The following is a 16465-nucleotide window of genomic DNA, read 5'->3' on the forward strand; positions in this document are numbered from 1 at the left end:
GAAACTAGTGGCAGGAGACTTCGTACAAGTATAGGATAATAAGGCAGAGCCGGAATCTTTTTCCTGCACAGCACCATTTAGTTAAGAAAAATCCATGGGATCACTAACAAATTTCTACCACCAAGTATTGCAAGTATTTCTGGAAAGGTACAGGAAGAGCAGGCAGAAGATGCAGATAACAAACAGATCACAGAACACAGGAGAGTTTATTACAGAGTCTTACAAGAGCTCTTCTCCCTCCCTTACTCCTAAGCATTACTGTAGGGAGCTTGGGTTTGAAGGCAACGTGAAGAGGAACAGCTTTGTACGTTATACTGCTCTCCATGAGGAGATGCAATCTCTTCCCTGTGCTCTAGTTCAATTGGTGCTTCCACACAATTTTTCCAGCTGTCTTTCAAAACAGCTTACAAGAAGCTGGGAAAGTGCTAGTCACTCTTTAAACAGTCTTCTTTCAACCTTGTCCTTGGGAAAGAGAGCTGTGATCCTCTTTCTTGCTTTGTAAGTTAACTTGTAAGAGATACAAGGAGAAAATAATTGGGTTTGCAAGTAGTAAGTGATTAGTACCAGCTTTCAGATTCAAACATATGGTACCGCCATGTCACATGGCCTACCTGATGTCCTGTCCCAATTTTAATAGAGCTATTTTAAGTCAGACTGAATGTCCTTGTGAAAGCTGTAAGGTGCCTCTTTATTCTGATACACCTTCAAAGCAGATCCAGTGCTCAGGTCCTTCAGATGTTAACAGAAACAGGACTGCTTATGTTACGGGGGAAAAAAAAAACTAAACAGTTCTTAAATCTGGTTTGATGCAAGTGAAAAACAGTTTACTATGCAAAGCTACCTGAACACACAAGCTTAAACAGCTTAATTCCTGATCTCCTAGATCAGGATCACTACTTTCTACAGTTAATACTCTGGTTGTCCAACAGTTTCTACAGCAGCCAACTCCCACTCCGTATGAACACACAAATTCCTATGGCAACAGGCACAGATGAAAACTTAAAAAAAATAAATATATATCAAAACCAAGGTGAACAGAAATACATCTCACTTCAAGCAGCTTTATAATGCAGGAGTCTGTTTAAAGTGAAGATAGTAAAACAGGCAGCAAGACTGAGATGTGACAGTCATTTTACCTCTGCTCACATGACTGCATCGAAGGCACACCGATGACCTTTGAGCCAGTTCAGAAGCTGTCCTTTATCTGTGAAAGTTCAAGTCAATTGTGCTTTGAATAAATATTTCTCCATAGTTACACTTGAACTGCTGCATTATATACTAGAAATACAGAAAGTGTCCATGCACAGCCCTGAAGCACGTTGAGTATAGCCCTTGCCAGGTTAACTCATGGATCACTGAAGTTGGAGCACACACAGATGGCAGGCACACTCCCACAGAGACACAGCATCCAGAGAGCTGACTGGCCAAACAAGGAATCAAAATGGAAGAAGGATGGAAAGCAAAACTTGCTTGCAGGAGTTTGGCACTCGAGATTATGCCTGCAGAACCCCAAACAACCCCCTGTAAGAACTGGTAGGAGTAGCTGCTAAAATAAGCTCACTACTGAGTTCACAACTGGACTCTAACAAGACTTCAGAAAATTCAAACAGCAACTGAGCTAGTTATTAGTTGTTCACCTTATTATTTCTTTATGGTTGTCACTTTGTTCATTCTTAAAAAAAATCCCTCCCTTAAGCTTTAACAAAAACATAAAATAAAATAAAAATCCAGTGCTTAAGACAGAGACTAGCAACTGAATTTTGTAAGGCTTTGGGCTGACTTATTGGAGCATAGCATTGCTTATAACCAATGGGCTTTCGAGCGCCATCGGTAGCACACCAAGTACAACAACAGAAGCTGTACAGATCCCAGCAACCCTGAGGTAATAAAAGAATAAAGGAAGAGATGAAATAAACATGAGATATGTATGGTAATCTTGCCACCTAGAAGAGATTCTGAGAAAGACAGCCTTGCTAATTACACACCAGGAGCAGCAGTGGAAAAAAAATATATATATCAGTGTATTTCGGTTTTCCTTTGTTTTTACACACACACTCCCCTTAATGGAATCCGTGCAGGCTTCCCCACAGAACCATCACTAGTGTTAAAAATCAAATCTTTAGTGCTTTCTTTCTATCTATACAAAGTGCAGTTGGAATTGAATTTGATCTCCCAAACCGGTGGCAGAAAGGAAAAGAAAACCTTCCTCTCCCTTCTACCTATGTTACACCATCTTAGTTCCCCTCCCCTCTTGAGAAATTTTTCAAAACTAAAAGCCCTAATTAAGCATGACCAACTGGAGATTAGTTTTGTCATCTTCTTCCAAAAAGAAAAACCCGAACAAAAAGCAAAACAAAACACACAATGCCTCACCCACCCCAAAAACAATAGCTCCGTTTAAAAAAATAAATAGTGTGTATATTTCATGCTGAAGAAAAAAAAATAAAAAGAAAAAAAGTCACAGAAACGATTCATTTTTGGTTTTCCCTCCCCCAAACATGACACCAGACATTGTCTCCCCCCTCCCCTGACGTAGACACGATGGTACATTCCAACCGGCAATGTGCATCTGTGTTGAAAATGAGTTTCTACTCCTGCACGGTCCCACATGCATCAGGGAGCATCCAGCTAGCTGCTAAAGCAGAGCAAAGGCTTTCAGGTTTTGGGTATGGTCCCTGCCTGTTCCTTTGGTCCATCTGTTAAAAGGCTCCTTGCTGCTCCCAGGTCTCTGCTCTTGTCTGTCTCCATCAAAATGCGCGCGCTGGTCCCCACACCTCCCGAGTCACTGGAGCTTCGTCCCCAGCTTGCGCTGTCTGTTTCTGCAACGTCAAAAGAGAGGGCAGGGTGAGGGAGCCAGCCCCAACCCCGCATCAGTGAACTGTGACAAACCAGCGGGCAAAAGACACAATGAAAGTAAGGCTCTGCTTAGTTGCACACAAAAATAAAGCTGCCCCGCTGTACTCTGCGGGCAGATCAGTCCTTCCTGCCCTTTACAGTCCCAGAACAGCCAACACGTCTTAAGTGCCCACAAACTGACGTGTGGATGTGAGACTATAAACACCTGCTGGCAAACAACATGGGCTGGGGAGCTGAAATAATGATTTTTTTAAATGAAACGCTAATCTCAAATGCTCCCGAACAGACTCGCCTTCCAGATCTGGTAGTTAACTCACAACCTGGTGTTTCTTTACTCCCCACTGTTCTATCCGCAGCAGCTCTCTGCGTATTAGCAAATAGTAACTACACCTAACGAGTAACCCCAGCTACAGATCTTCCTCCCCTCAGATCACTTACCTCGCCTCTGCTCTTGTGACTGTATATTCAAACCACAGGATGTTAGGAATGAGGCTGGTGTCTCGGATTAAAAAGAACTCTGAAATTGGCCTGAAAACAGACAAGGGGGTGGAAAGGGGTGAAATAATTAGGCTTTTTCTCTACCTTAATTTTGATCAGCATACAAAAAACAAAACAACACAGCCACACCGCATAAATTCTCATTCAAATTTAACATTACTTTCCTATTATCCTTCCATTTGTGAAGAAGGCTCCTTATTAAATTTCATCAAAGAAAAAATACTGTTTTTTCATTCCTTATATAACATTTCTGGACTCCATTACGTTTAAATGGCTTTACAGTCTCACTTGGTTATTAAACTGATTAAGGTCTGTTATGGTTCAAAAGTTATCCTTAACCAATACTCTGCCACATCCCATAACTTTTAGTAGGGCCTTCAAACATGGTACTTAAATGTCCTCTCTCTCCCATATCTGGCAAGGGTGTGTGCTTTTTGGACAGGCATACACAAGAAAACATAGAGGAACAAGTTACATAGCTACACAACAGTTAGTACACAAAGCTGGAACAGAACCCAGGAATTCCCATTTCTGTGTGTAACACAGTTCACAGAAGTCTTATTTTTTTTTTTGTCAGGGATTTGTGCTTCATCTGTGCTATTGGATTATTTCAAGAAGCTCACGTAACGAGCAAAACAGTGATCCAAGAAATGCAGACTTGAAAGAATAAAACCTTCACAAAATAGAGAGACTTACCACGCAGCTATCCTTGGGAAGAGAGGAGTTAATATCTCCTGTGTGAAGGCAAACCAGGCTATGGCCATAATGCTTCCTGCCACACCTCCATATAAGACTTGGCTCCAGGTGTGGTAAAGCAAATAAACCCTGCAGTGGAAGAGAAAAGTCACCAGACAGACTTTAAAGCCAAAGGAGGCATGATTCAAGGGCTGATGTTTCACTGGACCCTCCAAAGCTCTGAAGAAGTTATCCTCCAGATGTTAGAAGTGGATGTTTTACTTAAGTTTTCATTGTAAAAAAAAAAAGGGGGGGGGGGGGGGGGATTGGGAAAAAGTCTTCCCTGCTACAGCAGTTTCAGCTTAGGGCACTTCTAATTTGAGTTTAACTCAATAATCCTCCACATTCTTCTCCACATATCTTTGGATTACTGAAGAACTGCTGCCGTTGGTTCCCACAAGAGACTTCTCCAAAGCCAGCAGCAGAAAAAGTCCCCCCCAAACCACCAGAGCTGGAGCTTAAAAACTTTCAAGAACAGACAGCATTTTTGCCTTGATGTTGCAGCTCTGAAGCGTGACAACACAAAGGCTGCACTACTACAGAGCAGCTACTGTGACTGCAGCCAGCCAGAAAGCTGCATTAATGATTTAAGTTATCCCTGCACAAGAGCTACATGAGTCACATTCAAAATTCTTTTCACCCATTTATCATGGCCATTAAGATCATCTTAGCTGGCCTTCTACCTTGCACAGACCAACGAATTTCCTCAAATTACTTTTTATTTGAATCAGACCAACCATCTTTTATGAAATTGTCCTGACAATTTTAAAAATAACCAGTAATAAGGAATCAGCTCTAGTATACAGTCAGCTGTGCCAACAGGTAATTATTTTTCTGGGGAAAACATGGCCTGATTTCTAGTTTGAATCTGTCTGGTTGCCAACCACTGGAGCTCATTATATTGTCTACTAAAGGAAAAAAAATCATCAAAACTTCATTTTCTTTGTTCATCATGTTAATGTAACTAAATCTTGCAAGTCAGACAGCTATACGCGTCTGTATTATCTAATGCTCAAGCAAAACAAAATCAGTTTGACCAACTGTAGCAGTCCACATGCTGCAGATGCTGGTGTGCCAAAGCATGGTGCGATGCTTTCATGATTAGTGCTGGAAAGAGGGCTAGGCAGCGAGGCTAGAGCACGGCAACGGAGCCGACGGAGACTTGGTACAGGCTCAGCTGATCCTGGGTTCCATAAAGGCACCTGTGAAGCACCACACATGTAGCACCTTTGTTTGGGTATTTAAAGGGGCTCATGGCAACGCAGCAACCTCCGCAAAGCTCTCGCTTGAACAACGCAGTCGTTGAGAATTAGATCGGAAAGGCGGGATACAGAACGGCAGGTCTGCTGGCTGTTAGAGGCCACAGGACTGTATGAGAGCATAAGACAAACAATTGCTCCATACCTACTATATGAGACTAGCAAAGCCACTGTGACGAGGCAGATGGACAGCACATGTCGCCATAGTAAATCCAGAAACCTCGCATTGTTTGTTTGGTGCATTCTGAAAGAGATGGAGAGCCATTAGCACAGTGGCAGGAAGCTGAGCAGTCCTCGTATCTATTCTCGCTATCTCCAAAACCCTAGGAAAGCTCTACTCCGAGGGATCAAGGGCAGCTCGGTATCATCCCAGCATCAATCTGTCCTGCTGGCAGCAGTTAAAGAGAAGCCAGAAAGCCATACTTCTTTCTCCAACTATTATCAGCACTCAGTGTGATGGAAGGCAGAATGCTCGCAATTACCGCAGCTGATGTGAAAGACACGTGCTGAGCATATGCGACAGGGAGCAGAAACGGAGTCCTCCATCACCCACAACGCCAGGAGGAACCGGGAGCTTTGTCTTCCTCCACGCTTGGAGCCACAAGACAGAGCCATGCCCCAGCGAGAATTTCAGGAAAGCACAGCACAGCAGAAGAAGACAGTACTCGGTACAGGAGATGGACTGCGAGGTCATGCAAGTGGGCGAGAGGTATTACCTAAAAGACTGCAGACAACCCCGCTGACGAAACCGAGTAGACACATGAGAAAGCAGCTCTTCTTTCCTCCTCCCTCCACGCCCTCCCCGCCCCTTCCTTCACGCTGGTGGGTCATCGTGGCTTATAAAAGCAAATCTGGAGACCTGTACCCAGACAGGCAGCAGGAGGCCCACCCCTATCCTTCCCTTTTCGGCAGTGGTAAGCAGAGTCCTACGTTCAGATTCGGATAGACATGCTCCACCCGCCCTAGTTACAGCACTGTGCAGGGCCTCAGATTTAATTCTGCCGCGTGCTGGAGCGGCGCGCAGCAAGGGAGCCATCTATTTGACGTGTTTCAACGTACTAACAGCCAAAAACCTGACAGTGAATTTTTACCTTAAATAAAGGAACAGAAATGAATAGACTGAGAAAAACCACATGAACTGGGAGTGGCTGGACGGCATCCCATATTTTGTGGTCACTGTTGAATGGGCTTCTGGGAAGAGAAGAAGAAAGAGTATGGTCAAGGTCTACTCCGTACATAGCAGCTGGAACACTCCAAAGGTGAAGCCAAACCACTCCACCGGGCTGTGCACACGAGTTCACAGGACACATCTCTGCCAGCCTTCTTACACCCAAACATCCAAAGCCAACACGAGGCAAAGGGGAAAGTGCCCTCCAACACCCCACAATTATCATTCCACTCGAAAGGAACCAACACCGTGACACCGACGGGCCATACCATACCTTCACAAGGCCGTGGCTCCCGGATAACGTTTTTTATTAACCAGTTCACTCCCTCGTTGAATGCCAGCCCTCCCAAGAAAGAGATCTGTGAAGGCAAGACAACTGTGTCATCCTATTTAAAATATCCATCTACTTACCAGGCTCCCTCTGTTAAGAAAACCCCAAACCGTGCATTTCTATTTTTCATCTACTAGACTTGTAACCGACAGCTTCGCCATTCTCTAGCAGAGGAAGAAAAGCATTTGTTTTTCAGCCTGCTTTGTGTATCTGGCGCCACGTTGTGTACACACAGCTTTTCAGCAGATGATTCACAAAGACAGACAAAAATGACACCGTACAGCAACAACATTTGTATGCTCCCATCGGCAAGCGCAGAAAGCAGAGTGTCCCGACAGGGCAGGTTTCTAGGGGTTGTCTTTCACTGCGACCAACAGGGGGAGCACACACCCTGTTATTCGGGTAACCAGCCAAAAGAAAAAACTTTTTAGGTTTTCTCTTTTCCCTCTGTGAATGTTTTTTTTCATCCTGAAGCTCCTGTAAATGAAGTCACGTTCTGAGCTGAGACAGCCTGCTAGCATTTGTTTTCGCTGTCATTGCACAGTCCATCCACCTCCCCTAAATTAGTCCCGCTGCTGTGACCGAATTCCCAGCTGGTGGTGATCCTCTGACTCCTTCACACTCAGTCCCATTTCAGATGAAGCAATTTTCCACCCTGTGTCCTGAGCTACGGGTTAGGCTGCTGCAAGCCAGCTGGCACCTCACCCCGGCTCAGCGAGGACTTCTCCGTGAACTGGGAACCAACCTCAAGGCTTGCCACATCACCACCATCCATAACAAGCCGGGTACTCAAAAACCCACGAGTTTGTGATGAGTTACTCCAGCTTATTCTCTTGGGCTGACAAAAACCCTTTGGATTGCCTAGAATGAACAGCTGCCTCTCTAGCTAGCAGCCGTTTAGAACCTACAAGTCCCATTCCCAGGTCCCTTGGGCCACTGGTTCCCATGACACCACGGCCTCGTATTGGAAATGTGCTGCCAAAAGCCTTTTGCTGGCCCCGTTTTATCTGTTTACTGAGGGCAAATGTCAGAAGTTTATACCTCCTGAAGGGAATTTAGCCATGACACTGATTCCCAACTACCTGGCAGAGCAGACAAAGCATTATGCATTAAAGGAGTCCCTCGTTGCTCCCTGGGACAGAAGCAAGAATCAATTCTGTCCCTGCTGTTCAACGCGCAGCTGGGAAGCAGCCCTTACAGGTAGATCCACTCCCTTGGGAATTTGTAGGTTTTATTTTGGACCCCATTTCGTGCCTCAGTACGGTTCAAAGAAAGCACATCCTACTGAATTACAGACACTTTCCTGCATGCCCTGCCCAGCTCACAAAACCCACTGATGCTGGAATCCTGCTGGATCTAGGGACAAGGTAGAAATGCTATTTCCCACCCTGCAACAGCATTCTTCAGTTTCTCAGACATCTCCCGTTGATGTTTGTAGACAGCTAATGCCCAAAATACACCACAGAGTAACAGAATGTCAGCAAAGACTTAACCTGTTACAAGTGACAGGGTCTCCTGCTGCTGACAGGAGATCACCTTACCTAAGCTGGCTCTTTAAAACAAAAAGAAGTGTAAATACAGGAGCAGCGAGCCATAAATGAAAAGATTTCTGTCGTAAGGAGAAGCTGGGAGGGAGAGGAGGACTCACCGTGTGAAGCTCTCTCTTGAATATGATGAGCGTTACAAAGCCAACAATAATGAATATCGGACCAAGGCTCAAATAAGCTAAAAGCTGACCCGAGAAATCACCTAGGGAAACAAACGAGAGAAACAAGTCAGCTTGAACTTGTACCTGCCACCAGGCCAGCTGGTGCCCGGGTCACTGAGAGCGCTGCAGCCGGGCTCCGTTCCGCACTGAGCACTGCTTGAGCCCAACGGGAGCCGAGGCGAGAACGGCAGCAGTGCTCACGTGTGGCTTTCAAAAGCAGGGGGGAGAGGACCTCGAGCTTACCGCCAGCCAGTTCAGAGCAGTGACCACGGGTGTGGGCCCGGGGTCGCTGTAATCCAGCACGAGCACATGCTGCTGCGGCAGGGGCGGCTCCTTCCCTCCCCTCCCTTCACATCGCCTCTCCCTGCCCCGGCAATTACCAGCAAACACTCCCCAAACGAATCCTTCCCTGCTACCTTCCTAAAGCGGGTTCCTTTTCAGCTGGATCAGCTCCCTAATCTGTCTCACCACGTGTCTGCACCAACACTGCCATTAGCAGCACGGGGAGGAAATAAAGAGCTAAACATTGCAGGAGATGAAAGAGGAGAGGGAAAAAAAAAGGAGACTGCTTTTTTACCAGCAGCCCACTTGTACCATACAGGAGTGCCTTCAGGCCCCCACCCCGACTAGCAAGCGTCCAGCCATCCCCAGGGAGAACTGGGGAGCAGTGCCGGGACCTCCCAAGAGGACATGAGGCACCGCAAACACACCTCTTCCTCCGCCACTGTCACAGAGGGAGGAGGAGGCAAACGTAAGTAAAGAGTAATACATTGCAGGCCAAGTCTCCTGTCTCTGTTCCCTGAAAAAGGACACTCAGAAGTATTTGGAGGGAAGATACCAGCACAAACTCTGAGGAAGCAAATGACCAAATCACTTTGCTCCGAGCTCAGCAACTCACGACCAGGAGAGAGACCGCAGAGAGCAGAGAACCTTTAACCACACCGCCGCTGCAACAAACACCGAGCGAACCCGGTGGGCAGTTTAGGAGACGGGGGCTTCCTATGCTGCTTTTCACAACCCCGTTTTCTTCATCCCACGGCTGCACACAAAAGGACGAGCCCCCCCCCGTAAAATTATCCTTCCTCCCTCCTCGCAGAAAGGAAGCAGGATGGGACGGTGCTGCAAGGCTGAGCTGCGGACACACTCCTTGATCAATTCCACCCCGGCCTGCGCGCCCGTTTTCAAATGGCTCTTGGCACAGCAGACTTTAACCTCACCCTCTGAGCACGGCAAGCGGGAAAAAAATGGCACTGCACTGCTACAAAGTTCACGCCACTGCTGTTATTGCCACATAGCTGTGGTTGCATCAGGTACGGCACGCAGATTCCTCTTCCGTTCCAGGCTGCACTAGATTTGGGTACCGGCAGAATCAAGGGGATCTCGGGGTAGTTTTAGTTCGTGACCCTGGGGAAATCAGGAGGAATTGGAGGACGAAACCCCAAGAACAGCAGGTTTTCGCTGGAGCGTGGTTATATTTTGTTTTTAAGGTGAAAAGTGTTGGAAGACCCTGGACTGGAAACTTTTCTTCCACCCTACGGCCAGTTTGCCCTGCGTCAGGCAGGCTCCGCGCACCGCCACGGCACAACAGCAACACGTTGCTCCTACATCCACTGCGTGCTCGCGGTACTGCCCCAGCTGCCCAGCCACGGCGAATCAAGCCCCTTACGGCTCTGCATGAATCCCAAACACTCTGCGAAACAAAACCTGTCTCAAACGAAGAGGAAATTCATGATCAGACAACCAAAAGCACCCCGAAAGCTTCAGGAGTATTTCCCGTAGCCTGAGTTCCCGTGGCATCAGTGAGAGATTTCCCCGCCGAGGCATCAGCGTGGTTCAGGTCATGCACGCTGCTAATCCACGGTAGGCAAAGATTTTGGTCTTTAAGACCAAGACGTGATTTTGTCAGGCAATAACCAACCCCGATCAGTTATCCTCTGGGAGGGCTCTACGACTGGCACAGATGGTGGAAGAACATATAAGGAGGCAGTCTTTAATTTAAATAGCATCGGCAACATCCAGCTCCAGATCCTCCATCATGTTACCATCTAGCACACCCAGTAAATCCCGCCCCAGACTTCAGCGGCACACATCCCTCACTCGAACCGAGCCCAGGAGCAGAAACCATCGCCCCAGACACCGCCTCCAGGCAGAGCACCGCGTCCTTTACTCGGGCAGCCACAGCTCTGCACACCGTAACTCCCCAAACATTTCAACTGTCCGCTTGAAACGGAACAGAGGTGGCACTAATAATATTTCAGATTACTGTAGCCAGCAGCAACCAAACACAGTCGCATTCTGAAGCTGCTTTTTCTGGGTGAGGAGGCAAATAAGCAGCCATGCATTAACTGGAGGCTCAGCTCTGCCCTGGAAACTCCACCAGAAACTCACTAACACCATAAACGTGCTCTGACCACTGCACGGCGCTCCCACAGCCCCGGAGGTGATGCCTTGGGTCACTGCTGTCCACTCTCCCACTCCACATGCTCGCAGACCTCTTCCCAGGGAACCGGGAATTGCAGGAGAGCTGGCAGCTCTAAGTCCACTCAGACCTAGCAAGCAGGTTCCCCTTTACCCTTCTATAAAGGTATTTTTTTTTCTTCATTTTGCTTCAGCTTGAGAATAGAAAGAAATTCCTACAAGAGCAGAGCCCGCCGAAAGCACCAGAACCTTTGGAAATTGCAAGAGAAAAATCTGTTTACGGTCTGGGTTGATTTTTTTTGTTTTACTTTTGCTTATTTGAAGCCCTACCTTCCCTGGGCATTATTTGGGGATGAGGATGCAAAGCAGAGAACCTAACCGCCTCATTTTAGGGATTCGAGAGAGAAACGGATGAAACAGCATCCGCAGATCAGCAGCACGCTGTTTCTTCAGCCTCCATTCTACACCTACTTCTGCTCTAATTCAACATTTTACCCAGCGTTCTTTCAAGGGAAACATGCAAGGTTTACCACACCAGCTTAACCTGTACACAACAGAAATATGAATCGACAGCGCTAACCACATCCTACCACAAGATCTGGCTTTACCACCGCCGCTTCCTACTGAAACATCTATTTGCGGCGCTGTCGCTGGTCATATGTTCTGTCGAGATGCACGCGTGCGAGGTGCGCAGACAAGGACAGCTTTATTTCGTTTCACGCATGTTTACACCGGCAGATACTCCCGATGGATCGTCATTTCCTCTCCTTGCACGTATCCTGATATCACGAGCCGGGGAACAATACAAATATCTTCAGGAAGCTTTAAATTCCAGCACACGGCGCGCAGACGTGAAGCTTCTGCTGGAAGATTAAACACACGGCACAGCGCTGAAGACGCCAAACAAGTGAGCTTCTTTCAACAGATAGTGCTGAGGTGTGAAACGAGCCCCAGCTGGGCAGCCAGCACCCCGAGCAGAAGTCACAGCAAGGGCTGGCAGACCAGCCGTTAGCAGAGGACCGCAGGCTGATGCTGAACAGCCAAGAACTGAGCACGAAACACACGCACGGAGCGAGCGCCTTTGCTCTGACACGTCATTTCTCTCATCGGCTGATGGTGCACGCTTGCCTCTCCAGCTCTGCCTCATCTTAGAAATCCTTCAACACGTGAGGAAGATTCTGTCGCCCTGCAGAGAAGGGGTTTGCCTCTCCAGGGTTCTCTCCTTGCAGTTTGTCCGACGTGAGAAGGCTCAGAAGGTCGCAGAGCTTTAAGAATCCCAGCTGCGCTGAAGAGAGGAGTTGTGTTTTTTTTTCTCCAAATAATAATAAAAAACAAACAGAGCAGGAACTCGGTGTCTCTCCAGTGAAACTCACCCTACAGACAGGAAGTCCCTGAAGATGAGTTTTAAGTCTGCAACACAAAGTCATCCCATGCAAAGTAATGCATACGGGAAAAAACAACCCTAACTACACAGACACGGTGATGGGACTTAGGTTAGCTGTTTAAAAATAAATAAAAAGTCATCTCTGGCTTTGTGTAAGCACAATACCTCCAGAGCAGCATCCAATGCTCTGCAGCAATAAGCCAAGAAGAACATTTTTAAGAGCAGAACGAAAGTCACTGTTACAGCACTACAACAAATTTATTACACGATTCTTGTCGCACCATCTGAAAAAAGGAGCAATAAACACAGGAAAGGCAAATAGAAAGTAGACAAAGATAGCAGGAATGGAACAGCAGCTGCTCAGAAAACATCGAGTAACTCAGATTTTCAGCTGAAAAGGGAAAATGAGAATACAGCAGTTCTGTAAAATCATGAATGATCTGGGGAAACGGACAGCAAACATTTGTCACCTCTCACTGAACACAAAACAGAGAGCGTTCAGTGAAATTACTGAGCGGCGGACTTAAAAGCAGAAAAGAAACACCATTAAATTACAGAGCTCAGTGCCAACGGTAGAGATCCAAAGCGGAAATAGGTTCAAAGAGCAATTAGCCACATTCGGAGTATGGCTTTTACATACCCATAAAGGGCATAACAATCCTGATGCCATCACCAGCTCATTACTGGAAAACAGACAGAAGCAGCATTATCCCTGCCTACCTAGTGCCAGAGGCCCGACACCATGCCAAATCTCACAAAAAAGCACAGTTGCTGCTAAGAAAAGCACCAGGACCGACCGCTCCCAAAAGCGAGAGCATTTTTAAAGACCACCCTCCTCAGCAGCACGGTTTAATGCACTGTCAGGTAATGCTGCATTGATAGTTTCTTCTCTCTAAGTTTGATTTTTGACATGCTCTATCAATAATTTTCCAGTTCCGTCTCAAAAACACTGCTCAGAGCACTTGCAGGCAACTCCACCACAGCGTTTATCTGCTGTTTCTCAGTTGATCTCGCTCAAAGCTGACATTGCAGAAAGCCCCGAAGACCGAGCAGCCAAGCAAGCGCTAAGGATGGGTGCTTGGAGTGCCTGAAATACCACGACCGACAAGGGAACGGCAGACGGAGACAGGAAGGACGAGCACCCTCCTGGAGGCACCTGTCCCTTCCACGATCACAAGCAGAAGCCCGAGAGCAGGGCTTCATCTGTCAGAAATCAGCACCGACTGATTTTCAGCTGGTCGCAGCAAAAGCGCCCGTCGCTCGAGGCAGATGAAAGCAGGAACAAAACCCGTTCTGCACTGCAAGCCTTCAGGAAGGAGAGATTTTAAGAGCCAGTCGCCACGGCGGCTCAGCAGCCTCAGGGACCGGCCGAGAGGCAGCGAGTTCGCCACACAGCCACGTGTGTCATGCCGAGACGGTTTAATAATTGATGTCGGTAAAAGCAGGATCTATTTCTCATTCCATCCCTCTCTATTAGCACGGGGTTACATTAATTCCACTGTACCGAGCATACTGCCAGCATCGTTATTTTATAAATGTATTATCTAGCAGCTTTATGGACCTGGACAAAAGCCCTACACAGACAGGACACAAACAGCTTTCTAAATAAAGTTAGAGCGCTCTCCCCAGATCCAGGGGAAAGTATCAGACCTACCATCTTGCTGCAACTCATTTTTCTAGACGAAGGTAAATTAAGACTTTTGTACCTCCAGCTGTTTTAATTTTTAGCCTTTTTTCTCCATTTTACGGGCTTCCAGCATCACGTATTCTATCCAAGCCAAACACTACGCTCCGTAACACGTAACCCCAACCTTGGTGGTGATTTACCTGTCCTACACAGTTACCTTCTGTGTTGGCCTGTATAAAAGCAGTGAACGCAGAGAGAAAATAATCAACTTGCCACGTTCTTTAAGACCTGACAGCCAGCCCTCGTGCAGCGAAGCCTGCAGACTTCCAGCACCCTCGCTTCCCAAACCAACCCAACAAATAGCGCGTAAGACACACTGTGTATAACACCAGGTTTAAATAAGGACATAAGAGGAATCTACCAGCATTACAGGGAAGATTATTCCCCCTCCCCTCCTGAACTTTCACATGAATAACTCTGAGAAGGGACAGCAGAAGATCGTACAGGGTGAGGGAAAACACAAGGCAGACGAGGAAATGTCAGCGTTTCACAGAAGCGTCAGGGAAAACCCTACAAACCAGCCGTGCCGGTGGCACCGGGACTGTATTTCCCGCTCCAAATCCTTTCAGTGCCATCGTGTCCCAGGCCTCGTGGCTAAAGCAGTACTTTTGGTCCCGGAGACCCCTGAGGGCTCTGTAAGTTTGAGGCGTTGTGCTTCTGAGGGCAGCTTCCACAGGAGCTGAAGCCCGGCTACTGAGGCAAAGGGCACGCGGCAGCGCTTTATGGCAGGTGAGGGAGCAGCCAGGAGCATTAACCCCACGTTCGGGCTCCGACCAGCCAGGACCCGCACCTCACAGGCTGATTTTTCTCTACTTTTCGGCAAAAAGCCACCAAAAGCACCCGGTCCGCAGCCTGCCCCCACAGCAGCACCGCACGAGGCGCCTCAACAGGAGCTCCCCAAGACCACCAGCACCACTGAGACTGCCGTGGCGGCCGCCCCAGGGCGGGTAGGGCCTCGCCCTCTCACGCCATGTCGCCGTGTCACCATGTCGCCGTGTCGCCATGTCGCCGACAGGCAGCGCCATGAGGACGCCCCCCCCCCAGCCCCTCAGCCCCCGGGGCACGGCGCCCCTCGCAGTGCGCATGCGCAGCGCCCCGTTCTCCTCCCCCCCTCCCCAAACTGTGGCTCACTATCTGGCAGCGCCCCCCATCGCGCAAGCGCGCCCCGCCGCCTCCGGCTATCAGCTCAATGGCTCACTATTTCGCAGCGACCGGCCCGGCTCTCTCTGAGGGTGGGGGGGGGAGGTCGCGGGGCGCCGCTGAGGGGAGCGGCGCGGCGGGGGGAGGGGGCGACGCGGGGCTTTACCTGCCGGGTACTCGACGTGGGTGAGGGAGAGCGGCCGCCACGGAGCGGGGAGCGAGCACTCGCCGACTGCGGCCATCTTACCCGGATACCGGGCCGGGGCCACCGCAACCAATCGCCGCGGACTTAAGGGGCGGCGCGACCAATGGGCGGGGGAGGCCAGAGCGGCGGCCCAATGGAGTTAAGCGGCAGGTGAGGCGCCGGCCAACCCGCGGGCAGCCAATTAAAAATCCAAGCCGGGGAGCGGCGAGGCCAATAGGGTGCTAGTAGCGGTGGCCAATGGGATGGGGGCGCAGGTAGCAGTGAAGCCAATCGGGAGAAAGGCGGGCCTCATCTTCCTTTCTCATTGGACGAGGGAGCGATGCAGATTAGCCAGTCAGCAGCTGCCGTTGCCGCCTGCTCTTAGCCAATGGGCTGCTGCGCTGGGGGGATAGCGGGGGGCTGAGGAAGGGGCTCGGGGGGCGACCAAAATGGCCGCCGCCGCGTGAGGGGCCGGGGCAGGGCGGGCTGGGGCTGGCAGTGGCACGGTGAGGAGCCGCTGCCTCACCTGGGTCGCCTGCCACCGGGAACCAGCCAACAAATAAGAGACAAATCGCCCTCCTCTCTACGGTGGGGAAAAGATAAGTTTTTAAAAGGTAACGGTTCGTTTTTACAGGGCTGTTGCGGTAGCTGAGCGTAACGGTTCTGTCCTCACAGGAGGGCGAGGGATAAAGCAAAGCGCTGCTGGAAAGGTGGGGGCTGGAAAGAAAGGGGGTGGTCAGAGCCACGGCTCCTGTAGAGCTCTGTAAACGAGCAGCAGCTCCTGTGTGAACACGCGCGCACAAAACTAAACCATGAAATAAAATCCTCACAGATTCACTCCCTAAAACAACTGCTGCAGGTACTGCGCCTGTCCTGTAAGTCCAGCAGAAGCCCGGTAACAGCTGGTTCAGGTAATACTTCTCTTTCCAGTCCTCCCCCCTTTGACTACTGAAAATACCCACTCTGAAGCCCAAATCTAAATACACGTTTCCCTATTTGACCGCAGAAAGTAATACTTACCTAGGGAGCCTGAGCAAAAAGCAGAACACGAGAAGTGCAGCACTCCAAAAGCTGTGTACACAAGCAAAATTACACAG

The 16465-nt window shown here is 48.8% G+C and overlaps 1 protein-coding gene across 2 annotated transcripts; it reads right to left on the reverse strand.

The window, feature by feature from the left end:
* Positions 1-187: 187 nt before the first annotated feature.
* Positions 188-15523, reverse strand: DOLPP1 (dolichyldiphosphatase 1). 2 transcript variants are annotated; one of them, XM_080562400.1, is made up of 8 exons: positions 15351-15513; positions 8496-8596; positions 6791-6875; positions 6440-6539; positions 5494-5592; positions 4051-4179; positions 3295-3384; positions 188-2819 (listed from the first exon to the last, which is right to left on the reverse strand). In XM_080562400.1, exons 1-8 carry the CDS (start codon positions 15424-15426, stop codon positions 2783-2785), a joined length of 717 nt encoding a protein of 238 aa, XP_080418526.1. In that variant the 5' UTR covers positions 15427-15513; the 3' UTR covers positions 188-2782. The 2 variants fall into 2 exon arrangements, with proteins under 2 accessions (XP_080418526.1, XP_080418527.1); XM_080562401.1 differs by lacking the exon at positions 5494-5592 and having other exon boundaries at positions 15351-15523.
* Between the last annotated feature and the right edge of the window lie 942 nt (positions 15524-16465).

Source organism: Anser brachyrhynchus (assembly GCF_964034855.1).
Source record: "Anser brachyrhynchus genome assembly, chromosome: 19".
NCBI lineage: Eukaryota > Metazoa > Chordata > Aves > Anseriformes > Anatidae > Anser > Anser brachyrhynchus.